Below are 20,106 nucleotides of genomic sequence, written 5' to 3'. Positions count from 1 at the left end.
CGAGAAGAAGCATATTTGAATTTAAGTTTTAACTGACAACACAAATATTTTTGTATGAATATATAATAATAATATAAAAGAGGGTAAAGTTGATCTTTTTCTCGAAGTAAATGGACAACTTTGACGGCTTATTACTATAATTTGGAAAAAAATTCAAAATGAAAAAATATAAGGTTTTTGTTATAAATATATTTATAGATTATTGAGAATGTCGATTTAGTTTTTCTTTTTATATAAAAAAAATAATACCACTTTTATTAAAGTAAAGAAATACTACTAATTATGTAAAAAATCTAGAAATCACGTTAATTATTAACTAAAATATGAATAAAAAATTATGATTAAAAAATAACTTATTTAAATTTCAAATTCAAAAAGAGTATTTTGAATTAACCAAAATACCCTCCGGCATTGCCGTGAAGAAGAAAGAAACCTATTGGAGCCAAGGAAATGCCCAAATGGGATCTGAAATCTATGCCGAATTCAATTAAAGATTCAATTTTTACACTACCCATTCATCCATCAGTGAAAATCTTGGCTTTCTTTAATCTATAGCCCCAAATTTATCAATACCCATCTTATCTTTCCGGATTGTGGTTAATGGATTGATTTTAAATTGTCTTATTCTATATGTATGTTGACGAGTAATTCCGATTTCATATATGGATTTGGCTAGGATGAGTTTTGTGATGATTATAAGGTAGTGTGTATAGTTACAATTCACCAAAATGGCAGTGTGTGTAGTGTTGAGGTCAAAATATATAGTTTAAAGAGTGATTCTCAGAGTTTGGGATAGGATGCGTTCCGTGAGTTTGGGGATGTTTTTTAATTGGAAGCTTCATTGGACTTGGTGAGTACAGAGGTTGGGGGGAGACCTGGAGCATCGTTTCTATTGAGAAATGGGAAGGTGGAGCTGCCTTGCGTTGGAGAAGAAAATTTTCGTTTTAAGCTACGAGTGTTGGAATAAAGCTGATATTCTGCTTGTTTTTGGAGCACCTGGGGTGATACAGAATCAAGAAGAGATACACCACCGGTTATCAAAAAGATATACGATCAAAGGGACGATACAGAATCAAGAGGAGATACACCATCGGTTATCAAAAAGATGTACGATCTAAAGATTGATTCGATTAGATATGCACAAGTTACTAACCTAAGAATCTTCCACAATGACAAAGCAGGACAATCAAACCTTATTCTCCAAAAGCTAAAAAAATTTGGCAACCAAAATGGAGTTGGGGGAAAATGAAAACACCCATCAAACCCAAAACGGAGCAAACCCATTAACCACCATTCTGAATTTCCATCAACTTCGGTGCGAGATTTCCAATACCCAAATGACATCTGAAGCCTCGGATCCACCGCCGCATGGGAGCAAACCCTCAAACTTCGCTGAATTTTCATCAACTTCAATGAACAATTCAATCTTGACAATCCCATTTCTGCCGGCAGAACTCATCATTGAAATCCTCTCAAGGCTTCCTGTGAAATCTCTCTTGAAATTTAGGTCTGTTTCGAAATCTTGGCTTTCTATAATTTCTAGCCCTAAATTTATCAAAACTCATCTTAGGGTATCTATTGATAACAAGGAGTGTACTCACCATAGGCTCTTGATGAAATTGTATCGGGCTAATAGCAATCTTAAGGACTGTTCTTTTAGCTCTTTACTTTACAATGAATCTGTTATTGAGGCAAATGACTTGAATTGTCCCATGGAAAACTCCGGTGTATCTTTTTGCATTGTGGGTTCAATCAATGGACTGATTTGTTTTGCCGATGGGACAGGAGACTTGTTCTTATGGAATCCAACAATTAAAAAGTACAAGAAATTGTCTCATCGTAGATTGACAAGTAATACCAATTTCATATATGGTTTTGGATATGATGAGTTCTGTGATGATTATAAGGTAGTATGTATTGTTGCAATTTACCAACATGGCGGTTATTCTACTGTTGAGGTCAAAATATATAGTTTAAAGAGTGATTCTTGGAGAAATATGGATGATTTAGGGGATAGGATGCGCTCTAGGACTTCGGCTACGTTCGTAAATGGGAAGCTTCATTGGACTACTTCTTGTGGTCTTGGCGAGCTTAGAGGTCGGGGGACCTGGAGCATCGTTTCTATGGATATGGCTGATGAGAAATGGAGAAAGATAGAGCCCCCTTGCTTTGGAGAAGAAGATTTTGGTTTTAAGGTAGGAGTGTTGGGAAATAACCTTTCTGTACTTAGTATGAACGTCCTCCTCACTCGCGTAAATATATGGGTTAAGGAGGAGTATGGGGTTAAAGAGTCCTGGACAACAATGTATACCATAAAGTGTCTCAACGATCTTGACAGGCATTTTCTTTACCCATCATGTTACATGTCAAATAAAGGTGACACTCTTCTTGTTTATGTAACACCTGGAATGATACAGAATCAAGAGGATACACCATTTGTTATCAAAAAGATATGTGATGATCCGATTAAATATGTAGAGGTTACTAACTTTGGTGCCCGTTTGTCGAATGAAATCTACATTGAAAGCCTTGTCTGTCCGCTTTCACAAAACCAACAAGGATTAAGCAAGAATGAAGGTTGCAGATGCTCAGATGAATTACAATTGTGTAACTTATGATTTGTAAGTTTCTACTTAATACATGTCTCGCAAGTGCAGTTCAATTCTTCTTCTATTGTCAAATATAGAAAAATACATTGCATGTTCAAGGTTCTTTTGAATACAGCCTCTACCTTCTCAAAGGTAGGGGTAAAGTCTGCATACATACTTCTCTCCCTAGACCCCACTTGTGAGAATACACTGTGTTTGTTGTTCCTACATTGCATGTTTAAGGGACATCATCACACAAGGTCTGGTTGAGATCTTCTCTTGTCCTTTTTCTTTTTGGTGTCTTCAAAACTCAAAAACTAAATAAAGTTGGAAATTGATTCTCTTTTCAAGCTGCATTTTAAGGGAATGAGACATATCTTTAGTGTGAGACATGAAAATAATGCCAGGTGAATGCTCCAATAAAACTAGGCATAGCCATTGTCGGGATTATGGTTTGTTTAGGATCTTCATTACTAGTGCTCTTTAAAATACCGTTAATAGGGAAAAGGTTGAGTATTTTTCATCATTACATAGTTCTAAATTGATGTAACCTCTAGTCTCTTGCGGCAGATGAAGATAATTGTAAAAATGTTGAGTATTTTTCATCAAATGACTGTGTTTTGAAAGAGTATCAGCAGGGAAATTGGCCTCTCTAAAGACATGATTGCATTGAAAAAAATCAGTCATTTTAATCAAGTCTTGAAGTTCCATGATATTTTTGTAGATGCTCCAAGGAGGGGATACTTTCTTGCTTGAGCAATTTCACTAAAAGTTCAGAATCTACTTCCAAAATGATCCTACTATACCCATGTTGAATACACCAATTCATCCCAAAGGCTGCAGCTATAACTTCTGCTTGATTGTTTGAACCCACACCTAAAGGTAGGCATAGATCAGTTTGCCTTTATGATCTCTCAGTAGGTCCCCAGCTCCAATCCTACCTGGATTCTCCAGAGCACTACCATCAGTATTTAATTTAACTATGGACTGAGGAGGTTTCCACCAGTTTACTTGAGTGACCTTTATATCATGTTGACAGTTCTCCACCAGAGAACTGAACTCATTCCAGTTGTTAGGCCATTTGATGGATGGATAAGTAGTGATAATAAGCATGTGAAGCTCCTTGGAGATAAAGAATTTGACTCTAGTTGTACTTGATTGTTTCTCACCATATTTACTAGCACACTTATTCTTCCAAAGGTTCCAGCAAATGAAAATGGGGGTGCCTTTCATTATGAGCTTGTAAACTTCATTGTTAGGTTTAGTAATCCACCAATTCATCAGCATCCTCCTCATAGGGGTTCTGCTATGTTGTACCCCCAGCCTGCTAGCAAAATGCTTCCAAATATGCTTAACAAATTTTCCAGAAATGAAAATATGATCAACATCTTCCTGGAATGTAACAACCTGAACAATTTGCAGTAGAGTGTCCAAAGGCACTAATTTTGTCATTTGTTTGGGAGCTTGAGTCTGAGTGCTCTCCATAATAAAAAGGAGACCTTGAAAGGAATAGCTTTATGCCAAATTAGGGATTCAGTTGAAGTCCTATTCCTTTTCTTCCTCACATGCTCCCATGCTGAAGCACAAGTGAAACTCCCACTGGTAGTAAGTTTCTAGATGGCTTGATCTGGGATGTCTTGTTGCACTCTAACATTAGTATTGAGGATTTTATGAATGAGTTGTTGAGGTGCACGCTGTCTTATTTTATCCTCATTCCACTCTCCATTAACAAGGTAGCTGGAAACTGTGACATTATTTAGACTGGGAAGGTAATCAGGGGCGGAGGTACACTATGCTCAGGGTGTCCAAATTGGACACCCTTCATCAGAAAATTACATCGTATATATAAGTAAAATTATACTTTAAATGGTTAAATACGACATTTTGGACACCCTTAAGCACAGTAAAGTTTCTTAGCCCAGCGGTATCTTTGCCCAACGTGAAGTTTTATTAATGTGCGCACGCACGGGTTCGAATCCCAATTGCTGCATTTGTTGTTACATTTTCAAAAAGCTCCTAATTAATTTCTAATTATAGTTAATAAATCAGTTATGTTTTTAATAATTCAAAATTAATATTATCTATTAAAATCTTAATTAGAGACCTAATCATATTTAATAAATATGTTATTTTTTCAACAATTCAAAACTCATTATCTATTAGAATAATCTCAAATTAAAGACCTACAAATTAAAAATATAACAAAAAATAAAATTAAAGCATAGTAAACATTAAATTTTAATCACTTTTTCTTTTCACTAAAATTTTAAATAAAATTTAAAAGTAATTGTTTAATTTAAATTTAATAAGCAAATTCTATTTTTTTTCTATAAAGCTACTAAAGGTGAAAAAGGCTCTATATAGAATTTCTTTTTAGAAAAACTCGTTTGATTTTACTCTTTATTTTGCATATCTTGTTGTTAATTCACCAAAGGTTGGTGAAATCTTGAAGTATAAAAGTGATTTCATTATAAACTGAATTTTCTCTCTCTTTTTTCTTTTTCGTTCACTTCCTATTAAATAAACATGAAAATTCAAGCTAAATTTTATGTGGTTTGATTTTAAAAATTTTAGTATATTTTTTTATTTTAAAAAATTAATTGTTAATGAATGTTACGTAGTTTGATTTCAAAATTTTTGTGCACCCATCGTTAATTTTTTTTTTTTTACCTATGCAATTCTTGGACACCCTTCGTGAAATTTCTGGCTACGCCACTGAAGGTAATCACTGTGATTTGCTAGAGATCCTACCCCAAGCCAGTCATCCCACCAAAAACTGCAACTTCCAGAGTTAATAGTCCATTGAATGTGAGGTTCAACTTCCTTCCTGTTAATGATCATATTCTTCCATATGAGAGATTGTCCAGAGTTCCATTTTTTAATGACAAGATTAGCATCTACAAATTATTTTCCAAAGTATTGACAGAGAGGCTGAAAGGAGTGTTCTCCAATCTGGTGGATGTTCAGCAAATGGCTTTCATCAAAGGCAGACAAATCATGGATGCAGTTTTAGTGGCAAATGAAGCAATAGACTCAAGAGTGCAACAAAAGAAGCCTGGTATCCTATGCAAACTAGATATAGAAAAAGCATATGATCATGTAAACTGGAGTACTTGCTATGTATGCTGAAGAAGTTGGGCTTTGGGAAAAAATGGATACATTGGATCAGATTTTGTATATCCACTGTTAGTTATTCTGTGTTGATTAACGGATCACCTACTAGCTTCTTTAAGGCTCAAAGGGGTCTCAGGCAAGGAGATCTTATGTCTCCTTTGTTGTTTATCATTTCCATGTAAGGACTGAATACTATGTTAAAAATAACTAATATGTATGGATGGATAAAGGGTTTTGAGGTAGCTAGGGTTGGGAGTGATAGCCTAGAGGTGACTCATTTGCAATATGCTGATGATACCCTCATATTTTGTGATGCTGATAGAACCAATTGAGACATCTCAGAATAATCTTAGTGCTCTTTGAAGGCATCTCAGGCCTTCACATAAACTGGGGTAAGAGCTTTCTTTACCCCATTAATGATGTGCCCCACATGAATTCGTTGGCATATATTCTAGGAGGAGAGGTAAGGTCTTTGCCAACCCTTTATCTGGGAATGCCTTTGGGGGCCAATTCAAAGTCTATTGAGATTTGGGATACTATTATTGAAAAATGTGAAAAGAAATTAGCAAGATGGAAGACCCAATACTTGTCAAGTGAAGGTAGACTGACTTTGATCAACTCAGTCCTTGATGCACTTCCAACATACATGATGTCCTTGTTTCCCATTCCATCAAGAGGTTGGATAGAATTAGGAGGAACTTCTTATGGCATGGTGACAAAGAGAAGAAAGGCTACCATTTGGTCAAGTGGAACTCAGTCATTTGTGCAAAAAAATGGGGTGGTTTGGGCATCAAGAACCTGAAAATCCAAAGTAAAGCTCTAATGATGAAGTGGTTGTGGAAGTTCACCAAAGAAAACCACTTATTGTGGGGAAGAGTAATTAAAGCCAAATATGAACAAGAGGATAGTTGGATGACCAAGGAAGTCAATACTCCATATGGGGTCAGCCTATAGAGGTCTATCAGATCCCTCTGGAGTGAGTTGAAAACTCAATCAAGAATCAAAGTGGCAAATGGAAACAAAACTAGATTTTGGAAGGATAATTGGCATGAGATTGGTATCATGAAACTGGTCTTTCCGGATATCTTCAACCTAGTCCTTCACCAACAGAAAACTATAGCTGAAATGTGGATATCTGATGGGTGGAGCTTGAATTTTAGAAGACATTTCAATGATTGGGAGGTTCAAAGAGTGGCTGATTTCCTCAGCAAACTTGATCAATTTCCTGGGGTTCAAGCTGGTGAAGATCATTTATGGTGGCAGGGCAACTCCAAAGGCATTTTTAAGGTTAATGCTGCATATAAAATTATGAACCAGTCCAACCACCAGATAGCAAGCTGGCCATGGAAGCAGATTTGGAGGATAAAAGTTCCCCACAAGGTATCAATTTTGTATGGTTACTAGCAAAGGAGGCCACTTTAACACTGGACAACTTGATGAGCAGAGGTATGACACTGTGCTCAAGATGCTTCCTGTGTAAAGAAACAGCTGAGACAGTCAACCATCTATTTCTGCATTGTCCATTCACAGCTCATTTGTGGAGAATCATCCTAAACCATAAGGGTATAGCATGGACAATGTCAGGCAAGATAACAGAGGCCCTTAGCCGCTAGGAGGGAACATGTTCACATGCTAAGGATAGGAGTAGATGGAGAATTGTCCCAACTTGTATCTGGTGGACAATTTGGAAGGAGAGGAATTCCAGATGTTTTGAGAGCTTAGAGAATGATGTGCAGAAGATCAAGTTGAACTTCATCTTACAGCTATGTTTTTGGTGTAATCAAATTTACTCTAATGATACTATGTCTATCATAGATGTTCTAGATTCTTTATAGCTAGAGAGGAAAGACACTAGAGCTCTATTGTAAATATGATTTCAGTACTACCCAAGTACTGTTTTGATCCTTGATATGATACAAAGTTACTGATAGAAAAAAAAAATGACAGGATTTGCTCTTTGACAATATTTGGCTTTGAGGAAGTTACCCCAAAGGGACTTTTTGGATCTGAACCATTGTTTATAATGCAGAGATAAACAAATATCGCCAAGATTCTTCATACCAATTCCACCTTCTTCACAAGGAAAACCTGGAGTTTCCCAAGATGCCTAATGGTAATTTCTTTGGTCCTTCTCCCACCACCAAAAGAAGTCAGCTACACCTGATCTGTTTGAGGGTAGTAGTCGTAGGGATGATAGTAGTTAGCAGATGTATGGGAATTAAATATAAGACAGATTTGATAAGAGTAGTTCTGCCCCCATAGCTTAACATTTTGGTTTGCCATCCTTTGATTCTGGCAATAACTTTAACCACCATGCCAGTGAAATAAATAATCTTTTGACGACCAATATATAAAGGACAACCCAAATATGTGATTGGCCCAAAAGTGTGACTAAAACCAGTAATAGCTTTAGTTCTTTCAATGACATCAGGAGGTGTTTTTTCTGGAATAAGTAGCTGACTCTTCTCCTTGTTCATAAGCTGTCCAGAAGTTGTTTCATACATCTGCATAGCATAATAAGCTTCGAAGAGTATTTGCTAGTTGATGTGAAGATTATTATATCATCTGCAAAGCTCAAATGATTTACTTGAGGACCATTTCTTTCCATATGAAAGCCCTTATAGAGATAGTGTTGATGAAGATTGTTTAGCATCCTAGTAAGGACCTCTGCACCAATGATAAAGAGAGCTGAGACAGAGGTTCACCTTGCTTGAGACCTCTTGTAGGATGGAAGAAACCATGTCTAGAACCATTGATAATGATAGAGTACCAATTGTTTGACATAAGTCTCCAAATCATGTCAATGATCATTTCTCCAAAACCCATTCTTCTCATAACTAGACATGTATAGGACCAAGAAACCATGTCATAAGCTTTGGCCATGTCAAGTTTTCTGACCACATTGTCTCCTGTCTTGGGTTTATTTATATCGTGAATAAGCACCTAAGCTAGCATAATATTTTCATAAATACTCCTTCCTTGAACAAATCTAGACTAGTTCTCAGAAATAAGACGAGGCAGGATGGGGGCTAATCTGAGATATAGCAGCTTGGAAATAACCTTGTTGGTGCCCCCAAGGCCTAGCTCGAGTGGCAAAAGGTGGAGGATCTGTGGCTTAGGTCGCAGGTTCAAGCCCCACATCATGCAAAGCGAAGCCTGTTATTTAAATGGAGAAGAGTAGAGGGGGGACCCATTATCCACCGAGTTTAGAAGGCTGTAATTGGTCTAAAGGGCAGGTCACACAGATTTCTCAGTTATAAAAAAATAACCTTGTTGGTAAAATTACTGTGGAAGATAGGTCTGAATTCAGAAAACTTATTAGGATGATTCACTTTTGGGAGTAACACTAGGCAAGCATGAGAAATAAATTTAGGAATACTGTGGCCACAAAAAAAATAGTTGTATCATGTTAATGAGATCATCACTGATGATATACCAGCAGGAATGGAAAAACATGCCACTCATTCCATCAGGAACAATTGCAGAATTAACACTCATTGACTAGATAGCCTGTTTCAGTTCCCTTTTTGTTGGCATGTCCTGGAGTTTTTGGTTTTGATACTCAGTGATCGTGCTAGGAATGCATCTAAGGACTTCCTCATTGATCAGGTTATCAAACCCTAAAAATGACTTCCACCCCAAATAAAATGACAAACATTAAACAATATTCTTAACAATGTGAATTGAGCTTGACCAAAAGTCAATAATATCCCCATATTATGAGTATTTAAGAGCCAAACAAGATTCTAGAAATCAACACACATAAAACATAAATTTGAACTATATTATTCGAACTTTTCAAAGTATCAACAAATACGTCTCAAATCTTTCTAAAATAGTACATTTCTGAAAATCCAACATAAATACGATAACATTTTTAAAGAGTCTGATCAACATAAAACTCGAAGTGCAAAGGCATACCAGCTTTATTGGGCAAGTTTCTCCATTGACCTTCACAATTTTCCTTAATATAATTTGTAAGTAATAAGTCTTCTTTTGTAGACCAGTGATCATGCTAGGAAGGCATCTAAGGACTTGCAATATTCTCATCCCCCTTGATAGTATTACCATGATAATCACTGATTTTGTGGATAAACAACTTACTTCTCCTGCCTCTGATAATAGCATGGAAATACTTGGTGTTTGCATATCCATCTTTAAACCACTGCAGCTGAGTTTTTTGTTTGAGAGTGGATTGCTCAATTTCTAAGTATCTGATGCATTGAGCATTAATCTGATTGAGCTTGGTTCTATATTCCTCATTGTTGTCATTGATGATATCTGCTTCAGCACTTTTAACCTTCTCCTCATACTCCTTAACACTGTTAAAAATATCTCCATATTCCTGTCCAGACCAGTTGCTAAGAGTATTGGTCACTCTTTTCAATTTTAGCTGAAAAATTCTCATAGGTTGCCTTCAACTGGTCTTTCCCAGCAAGTTTTCACAATATCCAGAAACTTTGGATTGTCCACCCAAAAATGTAGGAATTTGAAGTATTTACTAGTATTGGTATTTCTGTCAACACTTTCCAGAAGCAGGGGACAGTGGTCAGAACCAGTTGAGGCTAAGTGAGTGATATTAGACATAGGCAACACCTCTATCCATTTATCATTGACCATTGCTCTGTCCAGTCTCTTCCAAATTCTAGCTTCACCATCTCTGTGATTACACCAAGTGAATTTTTGTCCATGGAATCCCAAGTCAGTTAGTCCACTGGCTTCAATAACACTAATGAATTCAAAAAATTTATTCATGTTGTAAGGTAGTCCTCCCATCTTTTCATCAATATGACTGATCACATTGAAATCTCCTATAGTGCACCAAGGTTTGTCCAATCTAGAAAATTGAAGCATCTTGTCCCATAGGTCTCTTCTCATATGATCTTTATATTTAGCATAGACAAAGTGAGGAGGTAAGAAGTCTGTCAAGCTACATGCTTAGCTTCACAAGTAACCTGCTGTTCATCTTGATCCAAAATTTTACAGTCAACATCTTGGTTCCAAAATAACCAGATCTTACTGTTGGAATTGGGAGTAGCATTGTCCATCCTAAGCTGATTTTATAATAGTTGAGCTGATGTTTATTGGTTTTGGGTTCAAGAATTGCAATCATAGAGAGATTGTAGTAATCCTCAAGTTTTTGGAGTCTATCCGAAGCACCTTGAGTGCTAATACTCCTAGCATTCCAACTAATTGTACTAATCATCAATGTTTTTGGGATTTGGACCTGGTGTTGATGTTACTTTTGGCAGTAATTGTATTAGCAGAGTTGCTGATAATATTTTGTATGTTTTTCTCTTTCTTCTCCTTTTGACCTCTAGGTGATAAACCTGCCTTCTGAGTTACTTGTTGAATTTCATCCTGACAGTCAGAATTCATGGTGGATCCAAAGGCTTTCAGTAGATGAGCACTAGTTTCATCATCATCTTCATGTTCTTCCAATTGATCAGGATCATACTCTTCTTCATAATTGACCACCCTATAATCATCATTATTGTCCTCAGTTGTATTACTATCACAATTCACAAGGATTATCTTTGGTCTGGAGGGGAACTGCATGGCTACCTACTTGCTCCTTAACCAACTCATAGTCCACATTCTGATGCATTTCAACATTTCTTTTTTCTTCCATTGCTTGTTTCTTTTTTATAGCATCTCTCTTTTATTAACTGAGAGCCAGCGTAGATTTATTGTTGAGCATTTGGGGACTTTTTCTCTGTGTCTGCTGTTTTGAACCATCATTTTGAGTTGGTTGGTAGGTTGATCTTTGTTGCATACTTGACTGCTTAGGGACATTCACACTGGTAGATATAGTGGGATCTTCAGAAGGTGTACCTTCAATATCATCAATATGTACCATATCTTCCTCTCTCTTTTCAGTATCAAGCATATCATCTTTAGTAGCCTTTTCAATACCAATGATATCATACGTTTCTTCTTGTAACTGAGACTGGATCAGCATTCTTAGAGGTAGTAGGAGCTCTAGGGTCGGTCTTAGGGTCAATCAAATTCTCATGCATAACATGAGACAATTCCCTCCCTTTGGACACCCCTTCCTACAGATTTGTAGTTTCCTCTTGAATCCCTCCATCCATACTTCCCTCCATTTTAGGAGTCCATACTAAAATCTCATCAGCTGACCTTCAACATACCTCTCTCAGCTGGAGATCTCCCATTGCCCTTATCTCCAATCCCTTCCACTAAAAGGGATGCCTCTTCCCTCTCTAAACTATCTATTCGCTACTGTCCATTGCTCAGTCCACTACTAGAATTTGACAAGGGGGAATACTGGCCAAATATTGCTCAAATTCCCATCATAGACATCGATCGGGAATGCCTGTAATGATTAAAAGAATAGCTCTCCAACTGATGTAAGCTATTCTTTTCCCTCAGAAGCTTCTTATTTCTGTTTACTTCACTTTGCTTTTTTGTTAATTCTCTTCATTTTTAAATATTTTGTGCTCATCGCCAAACACATAACCTCAATAGAGAATCTAAATTTTTGAAAAGATAAGGGATAATTATGTTGTGCTCATCATCAAACACATAGATTTATATAGTTGTATATTTCTTGGATGGGGCAGGTACTGGATTCGTTTCTCATTGCTTATTGGTTTATGCTCTTACCGTGTTTTAATTCACGTCTCAATTGCGAAAGAAATCATATGTAGCTTGTGCCACCATGTTTAATAGAAAGTCTTTAGTTCTTGTAAGCATCAACGGAAACTTTTCTTAACAGTAGAATGTTTAATACATTGTATTTGCACTATCCTTCAATGTTTGCATAAAAATCTTCTCTTGCATATACTTTTGCAATTTTAAACTTCATTTTGAACTGTGTTGTTGCTAACTTAAACATGTTCTGTGCTTAATCAGATGTGGATTTTGAAGGGCGAGTACGACAAGTCTGGTCCATCCATTGTCCACAGGAAGTGCTTCTAAGGTGCTGCTGCTATTTTTACATCTGTTCGCGAGTTCTTTTTTATTGTTTTGTTCTTTCCGCTAAAGCTATTATGTCGTCCACAGTGAACTCAGATCTACTGTTATAGGCAAGTCTTTGAGATGCGGCTATCAAAGAAGGGCGATTAAAATCATTGTACCGCTGATACTATTTCATGTTTCCAGTGCAAGCCTCTTTTGTAAGTTGACAAATTCGATTTTGTAAATATGTTTGGGACTCAACTAGTGGTTAGAGTAATGATTTTGTAAGATTTGTGTACAAAAAATCAAATTAGAAAGATAACTCGCGATGATTGAATAAGCTCGAAGAAGTGGATTTGAATTTCAAATCGTGTCTTTCTTTTATTTTATGTGTGTGAGAAATTTGAAGTGTTGTTTAGATTTGTTGGAATAGTCTAAAGAGATTCTCTCTATAAAATTTGAAGTCATTTGATGGAGATCGGATTAGATGATTTTGAACAATTGCAATTGAAAATGGATATATTATTTTTGTAGTTAGCAACGTGCTATATATTTTTTATAGTGGATATATTGTATTTTTCAATTCGGTGATTGATATCCACATTGGAGTACGACTAAATTTGGATTTGCGCATTTCAAGGGGCGGCGCTCCTGACATGATTTTTTCCATTCCACGACTCGTGCTCCTAAATTCTAATTAAAGGTAGAAAAATCTCAACTATTTCACCACAACTCATATCAGTTATATTGGATATACAAGTGTAAACTAAAAAATATAACTATGTAGGTGCAAATATTTTTGAAAAAACCCCAAATAACAAGCCAAAATAAAGAGAGAATACTAAATCCTACACTCCTTAACTACAACAACTAAAAATATTAGCCATTGAACTCCTATGCACATTCTATTGCAAAACATAAGTAGAAGAACCTCAAATTTTGGCCATGAAATGGCACCATTTTCTCACACTCAAAAATGATCTTAAATTTCATGAATGAAACAATACATATTACTTAGGTTGAAGCCCCATTTTCTTCCTCGTTTTCCCAACGTATAAATCCTTAGACTTGATCATACCAGGGACTAATCCAAGGATCGTTGTGAACAAAAATTGAGCCACTGCATCTTGCCTTCCTAACGAAACGAAGAGCTTAGGCTATGATCTAGGCTCGTATATTGCAAGTTTGCTTTCTTTTCCTCCGCTCATATATCGAAAGTTTCAAGTTCTTCGCAGCCACTAGAGCATGTTTTTTAGCTGAATGTCCTTCTTTAAGTTCCTGGTAATGAAGAAGCATTAAAATTCATTTGAAGAATAATAACAACAACAACATACACAGTATTGATGAGAAAGTAGAGTTTACACAGACCTTACTCCTACCTTTTCAGGTAAGAATTCAAATGAATAATAGAACTTCAAGTCCTCTGGCTACTGCTATATTATCAGAAAGATTCAAGATGCCTTTTAAATAGACTCTACGCTGACCTTACCTCTTGCAACATCATATCAAGTGTAATCCACAAATGAGGTCTAGGGAGGGTAGTATGTACCATGACCTTTCCCGTATCTTGGAAGATAGAAATGTTGTTTTTGATAGACCCTCGGTTGTAGTTTCTCTATTGCAACAATACTTAAAAAAATCACCACCCTTCATATATGCTCGAAGGATGCAGCCCATGATTTTTTTCGTACTCAGACTAATAACAATCTAAGTCATTTCACAAATAAAATGTGATAAATTAACCAATCATTATTAGGCCAATGATGCTCTCTTTTAGGTTTACCTACATGGCAAAGGAAAAATGAAAGGGTAGAATAGACTAATCCTAAATCAAAGGGTCGAGGAACTCAATACCAACATTCTCGAACAACTTGGAGCAGGGCCTTCTTTCCACACTGATAAGTCTTAATGCTCCCAGTGTTTTGATGATCTCCTCACAAGTGCAGGGACCCGGTCCTTTGCAGAGTATGCTCATCCAAGACCATATGTTATACATCTGGCAAGCTATCGCGTCAGAGTTTGGTGAGGTCGTCAGTGTACCACACTAATAAGATAGGACGAGGTTGTTTGTACATCGGTCAATAACTCTTAATGGTTGATAAATTCAACATCACAAACAACAAATCATTCATTCATGCAAAGAGAGAGATTCAAGCTTCTAAACAGCAAGGGACCTAATAGATTACTTTATTGCTTCCTCAACTAGTTGGTACTTTGATTGCTTGTATTTGTGCTTATATTGTAGGAATAGTTTCGCTTGTGATAGAAACGTTTTAACCTTGGGTGAATCATTGTAAGAACTTAGTTGAGGGCAACTTAGTGTCTTACGTTAAAGTCTATATTAATCAGTTGGGTTAGTATAGTGGGCAATGCATGCATTGCTTTGGCTCATTGAGTGATAGTGTATTACTCAGAATAAAGATTAGTAGGCTAATCTCATGTGTGTTGTAAATTGGGTTTTACTTTGGCTTGTGAAGTTTAGTAAAAGCAATTTGAAAATCCTGTGAGACAGGTCGTGGTTTTAATCCCTTGAGCAAGGAGGTTTCCACGTAAAGTGTGTGCGCTACCTTTACTTTCAGTACTTATTTTCTGTTCATTATAATTGTGTTGAGGACCTGGTCCTATCATATTTAGTGGACGCATACATTCCAACACGCACTATTACTAATATGAAAATAATGGTCAAAATTGGATTCAATTGTCAATTGCCCCCATTGGTAATACATGAGTGACTATTGATTCATAATGAACTAGAGTTACATCTTTTTTCCATTCAAGAGCTCTTACGAGTTTTCACGACCTTTTAAGACCACGAGAAATGGATAAATTTCTGTTCTTAGGAACACATACAAGATTCGTCACTACAAAAAGGATACATTTTCAAGAAATAAAGATATGTAGTTTAGTGCTTACCTTAATATCAGTTATATCTCCAACAACAAATATGTTTCTATGACCCTTGATTCTAAGATTTTCATCAACCTTCAATCTTCCAAAATTATTGATTCGATCCTTCAAACATGTCTCCCTTAACCACTCTAAACCCGGTGGCTTTCCCGTGCAAAGAAAATGGCAATCCGCTCTGATAGTTTCCCAGACGAAGTGAAATGTGTTTTGTTTCCACCTGAGTTGTTCGTCTTATTACTCAAATCGACAGATTGCATCAATTTCACTTCCACATTCTTGTTCTTTAACCATTCTAAAGTCTTGTCAGACACTTTTAGACCGATGAACTCTAGTAATCTAGATCTGTCGTGCGCCAAAGTTACCTTCTTCTGAGGAAAATCGACAGCGATTTCTGCAGCAAGTTCAACACCAGTAGGACCGCCACCAACAATCAATATAGAATCATCTTCTTTTATCTTTTCATTCTCCGCAACAACAAGAATGATGCAAAAAATTAGTCTATAATGTGAACAGGACAATCGCAAAAGAAAAGATGAATCACTAGTTCATCTCAACATTCACAACAAGACAATTGACTGGATGTGCACAAGTAGACACTTAAATTTGTATAAAGTTGAATAAATAGACACAAGCGTCCTACGTGACATCTTATATGATAATAATTTTCATCCTACGTGATGTCCTATGTGTATTATACCACGTAGGGCTCATGTGTCTACTTGTTCAACTTTATACAAGTTAAAGGTTGGAGGGCATAAATATAAAATAAGACCAAGTTAAAGGGCATATTATTCAAAATTTAAATTTTATAGGGTTTGAAGTTTCAATTTCATTGATGGATAATGTTACAATTTTAGTGCAACACAATGAAACTTGGAATTCAATCAACTACAATAATTATCACTTAGATGCAATTTTAGTCAATTTTACTTCCAATTTCACAAATTTGAGTCACAAATTTACCTTTTTTATCTTTGGCGGAATGTAATGGATGGTTCTAGATATATGAAGAAAATGTATTTATTAGTGTAAATTTACTTCTTTACCCTGGGTCGTTCTTGGTCTTCACATTTCTACATAGTAGATAGTAAAAACATACAAGAGGTCATTTCGAGATAATTTAACATACATCTAAAAGCATCCAAACAATGATATACCTGGCCTCAACTATTAGTGAGTTTTAATTATTGTTTTTTCTTGATCGGATTTTGGTAACAATAGGTTATTTGCTTAGTTGGTGAAAGTTTTTATTTTCAATATAAATATGTGAATTTGGTGGCATGTGGTCCCCAAAAAACTATAGGTCAACTCTTTTTTCCCTTTTTAAAAATAGGAATAATACATAAACAATTCTTAGTACACGTTAGAACGTACTATAAGCTTAGAGTAATTATTTAATTCTACACCATCACTCCACATAATTGCCACTATACTAAAAAGTCAATCCTCCCAATTTGAAATCATCCATTTATTCCAACCTACCCAATAAATTAAAGCTTGACGCAATCCTCCTAATTTGAAAAGTATTTATCTGAACATTTGACATGTATTTATTGGTTTATTGTAAATAACAAATACAAATAAGTTTTCACCTAATCTGAGTATGTCTGGTAATAATTTAGGCATAATACATAGATATAACCCTTAACTTGGCTTCAAATTATAACTTTGACCTTTAACTTTGATAGTGCACAAAGAGACACTTTAACCATCCAAAATTTAAACAAAAACCCACTAGAATATTTCAGACAAAATGCGTGATATACAAATTGTCACGCCACGAGGCTATCCCCTTGACGTAACACGGGACCTAGGATCACGAGTGACCCCAAGCTAACCCTGAGTCTGGCATATCATAAGCATACTAAAAACACTGAATATGACAAATACTGTGCGGAAGCTAAACAATAGATAACTAAATAATGGGGAATACCCAACTAGTCTGAATGTATTAAACATATTAAGAGTTTAATAACACTGAAAGATCAAACTTAACAAGACAAGCTGATACTACTACTACTATGTCTGAAAAGCCTCTAACTGAGTTGATTTGCTGGGACATGCCCTCCAGCTAACTCTAACAAAATTGAAAAATGAAAGTAAAGATTAAAATGAAAGCATGTCTATTGTCCTAGGAATTTGAGGACTCACCAGTGAAGTTGCTGAGTGCAGACCGAGAATCGATCTAAGCGCGATTTGGATGCTGAGTACCTGAACCTACATCATAAAAGGATGTAGCGCAGAGTATGTGTCAGTACTTTGAATGAACTGAGCATGCAGGATATAGATACTAAGCTGAACAAACATATATAAGCTAAAACAAGGCATAACTGAACAATACTGCAAACTGAGCAAGAATGTAAATACTGAAAAGCTAAACTAAATGCAATGACCAAGTACTAATCATGAACATGACATGCTAAACTGAATACTAAAGTATATAATGAAAACCTGATCAAATGCACTAAGAGTCTGACTGTGGGATCTACTATTAACAGACATAAAACCACGCTAGCTAAACGTGGAGTCCAATGTATACGCCCCATCGAGAGGACCCAATACCTTGCGAGGGGTATAAAGGCATGACTGGCGTGATCAATAAATCTGAAGCCCAATAGACGGGACTTATACTTTTATGGGGGCACGTAGTTTTAGGACTATGAGGGTACGCTGAACCTTGGTCCAACTCGGTGTTAAGTCTACTCCCAACTAAATATGTATATGACCGAAATGTAATTGAAATACTAAATAGCTCAAAATACTGACATGCTAACTGAGAATGCATCATTTATATACTGATTATGTGACATTCGAAATCTGGAGCATGGTTATCTGTTTAACTGACCTAGCAAGTATAATTCATGAACTAAGAGAATCTGCAAGAACTAGGGTTCTGAATTTCATATAGGGAGTTAAGCAACGTTTCCAAGAAAACATGATATTTAGATTATGGATACTATAGCAACTGAAATCATAATAATTCTCCAAGATTTTACAAACCCTAGGTCTAAACAAGATATGTAGAATCAAGGAACTGACTGAATTCTAGGGACCTAGTGGATGAAAGGAACCCACTAGTAAAATCCCACATACCTGGTGATGAAACTTACAGAGAAATCCTTCTATTTCGGGGATAAAACTAAAGAAAAACTTATGTGTGTTCTTGAGAAAACTGGTGCCTCTTTCTTCCCTTTTTGCTCTAAGTTTTGGTGATTTTTGGGAATAAAGGTTTTTGATAGGTTATGACTAAATTATCAAGCTTAAACTGAGTAAAACGATGTAGTTTAAATGTCCAATGCATAAGGGAAAAGACCAAAGCGATCCTAACTTAAAAGTTGACGAAGCCATCGACGGACCGTGGACTGACCAACGGTCCATTCTGGCAGGGCGTCATTTGGCATCTGGGACTTGGCTCTACCTACGGTGCGTAGGTCCGACCTTAGATCGTGGTTTTCTCTGGGATTTCAGGGTGGCCAACCACAGACCCTACCTACAGTTCGTGGTCCTAACCACGGGCCGTGGTTTGTCCTCCGTCGGTGGAACCTGCAAGTCCTAAAAATCTGCATTTTGGTCTTTCTCGAATCTAGGGTGTTACATTATCTGCCCCTTGGGAACATTCATCATCGAATGAAGTCTAAACTGGCTGAGTATGGAGGGAATGAGTTGTAATCCCTATCACTAAGTACAAGAAACTGATATCTAACTGAACTGAGTTCTAAGAACATGCAAATATGTTGAAAATGCAAGAACAATTGAAGGAACATGATACTGAGACTGATTTTACGCAAGAGTAAACTAAGAGACTGAAGAGGAACTATTACCTCAAGCTGAAACGGAATCGGAAGGAAAGAGATGAGAATACTTGGCCTTCATGGCTACTTCTGCTTCCCTAGTATCTCTCTCTACGGACTGACTCCTCCACAAAACCTTCACTGAAGTGACATCTTTATTTCTTAACCTACAAAGATGTCGGTCAAGAATCTCTACTGACACTTCCTCATAAGTGAGACTATCCTTCACAACCACATTTTCTAATGTTAATATTGATGCTAGATCACCAAGACACTTCTTCAACAATGAAATGTGAAAGACTAGATGAACCGCTGCTAGTTCTGCTAGCAACTCTAACTCATAAGCCACATTACCAACCCTTTTTCAGGATTCTATAAGGACCTACATATTTAGTATTGGGTTTCCCTTTTTTTTCCAAATCTCAGCACCCCCTTCATAGGTGACACCTTCATGAAGACCCAATCATCAATTTCTAACTCTAAGTCCTTTCTCCTCATATTCGCATAGGACTTCTGACGACTCTGGGCTGTATTTAGTCTATCTCAGATGAGTTTATATTTCTCCAATCAAGACTGCTTCACCTACTTCGAACCAACCAATCGGATATCTACATCTACGCCCATACAGTGCCTCATACGGGGCCAATGAATACTGGAATGTAAGCTATTATTATAGGCGAACTCTATGAGAGGTAGGTGATCATCCCAACTACCCTTGAAATCGATCACACAAGCTCTCAACATGTCCTCTAAGGTCTGAATGATAGGCTTTGGCTGACCATCTA

General features: G+C 36.5%; 1 protein-coding gene and 1 pseudogene across 4 annotated transcripts in view; one reads left to right on the top strand and one right to left on the bottom strand.

The window, feature by feature from the left end:
* Positions 1–419: 419 nt before the first annotated feature.
* LOC102593603 (F-box/kelch-repeat protein At3g23880-like) overlaps positions 420–20,106 on the top strand; it is a 69,192-nt gene continuing 49,505 nt past the window's right edge. The window contains exons 1-3 of one of the 4 annotated variants that reach the window (XR_001474619.1): positions 420–2,621; positions 12,579–12,645; positions 12,752–13,099. Coding sequence is in view for 1 of the 4 variants with exons in the window: in XM_015313095.1 (XP_015168581.1) it covers positions 1,230–2,618 (1,389 nt within the window). In the remaining 3 variants the exon portion in view is untranslated. Of the gene's footprint in view, positions 2,622–10,976; positions 12,074–12,578; positions 12,646–12,728; positions 13,100–20,106 lie in introns of those variants that run through there. The other 3 variants (XR_001474618.1, XR_001474620.1, XM_015313095.1) reach the window with 3 other exon arrangements.
* LOC102593278 (apoptosis-inducing factor 2-like) overlaps positions 15,385–20,106 on the bottom strand; it is a 7,664-nt pseudogene continuing 2,942 nt past the window's right edge.

Source organism: Solanum tuberosum, unplaced genomic scaffold (genome assembly GCF_000226075.1).
Source record: "Solanum tuberosum cultivar DM 1-3 516 R44 unplaced genomic scaffold, SolTub_3.0 scf00229, whole genome shotgun sequence".
Classification (NCBI taxonomy): Eukaryota; Viridiplantae; Streptophyta; class Magnoliopsida; order Solanales; family Solanaceae; genus Solanum; species Solanum tuberosum.
The sequence above is the reverse complement of the archived record's forward strand: the minus strand, read 5'-3'. Positions and strand labels throughout refer to the sequence as shown.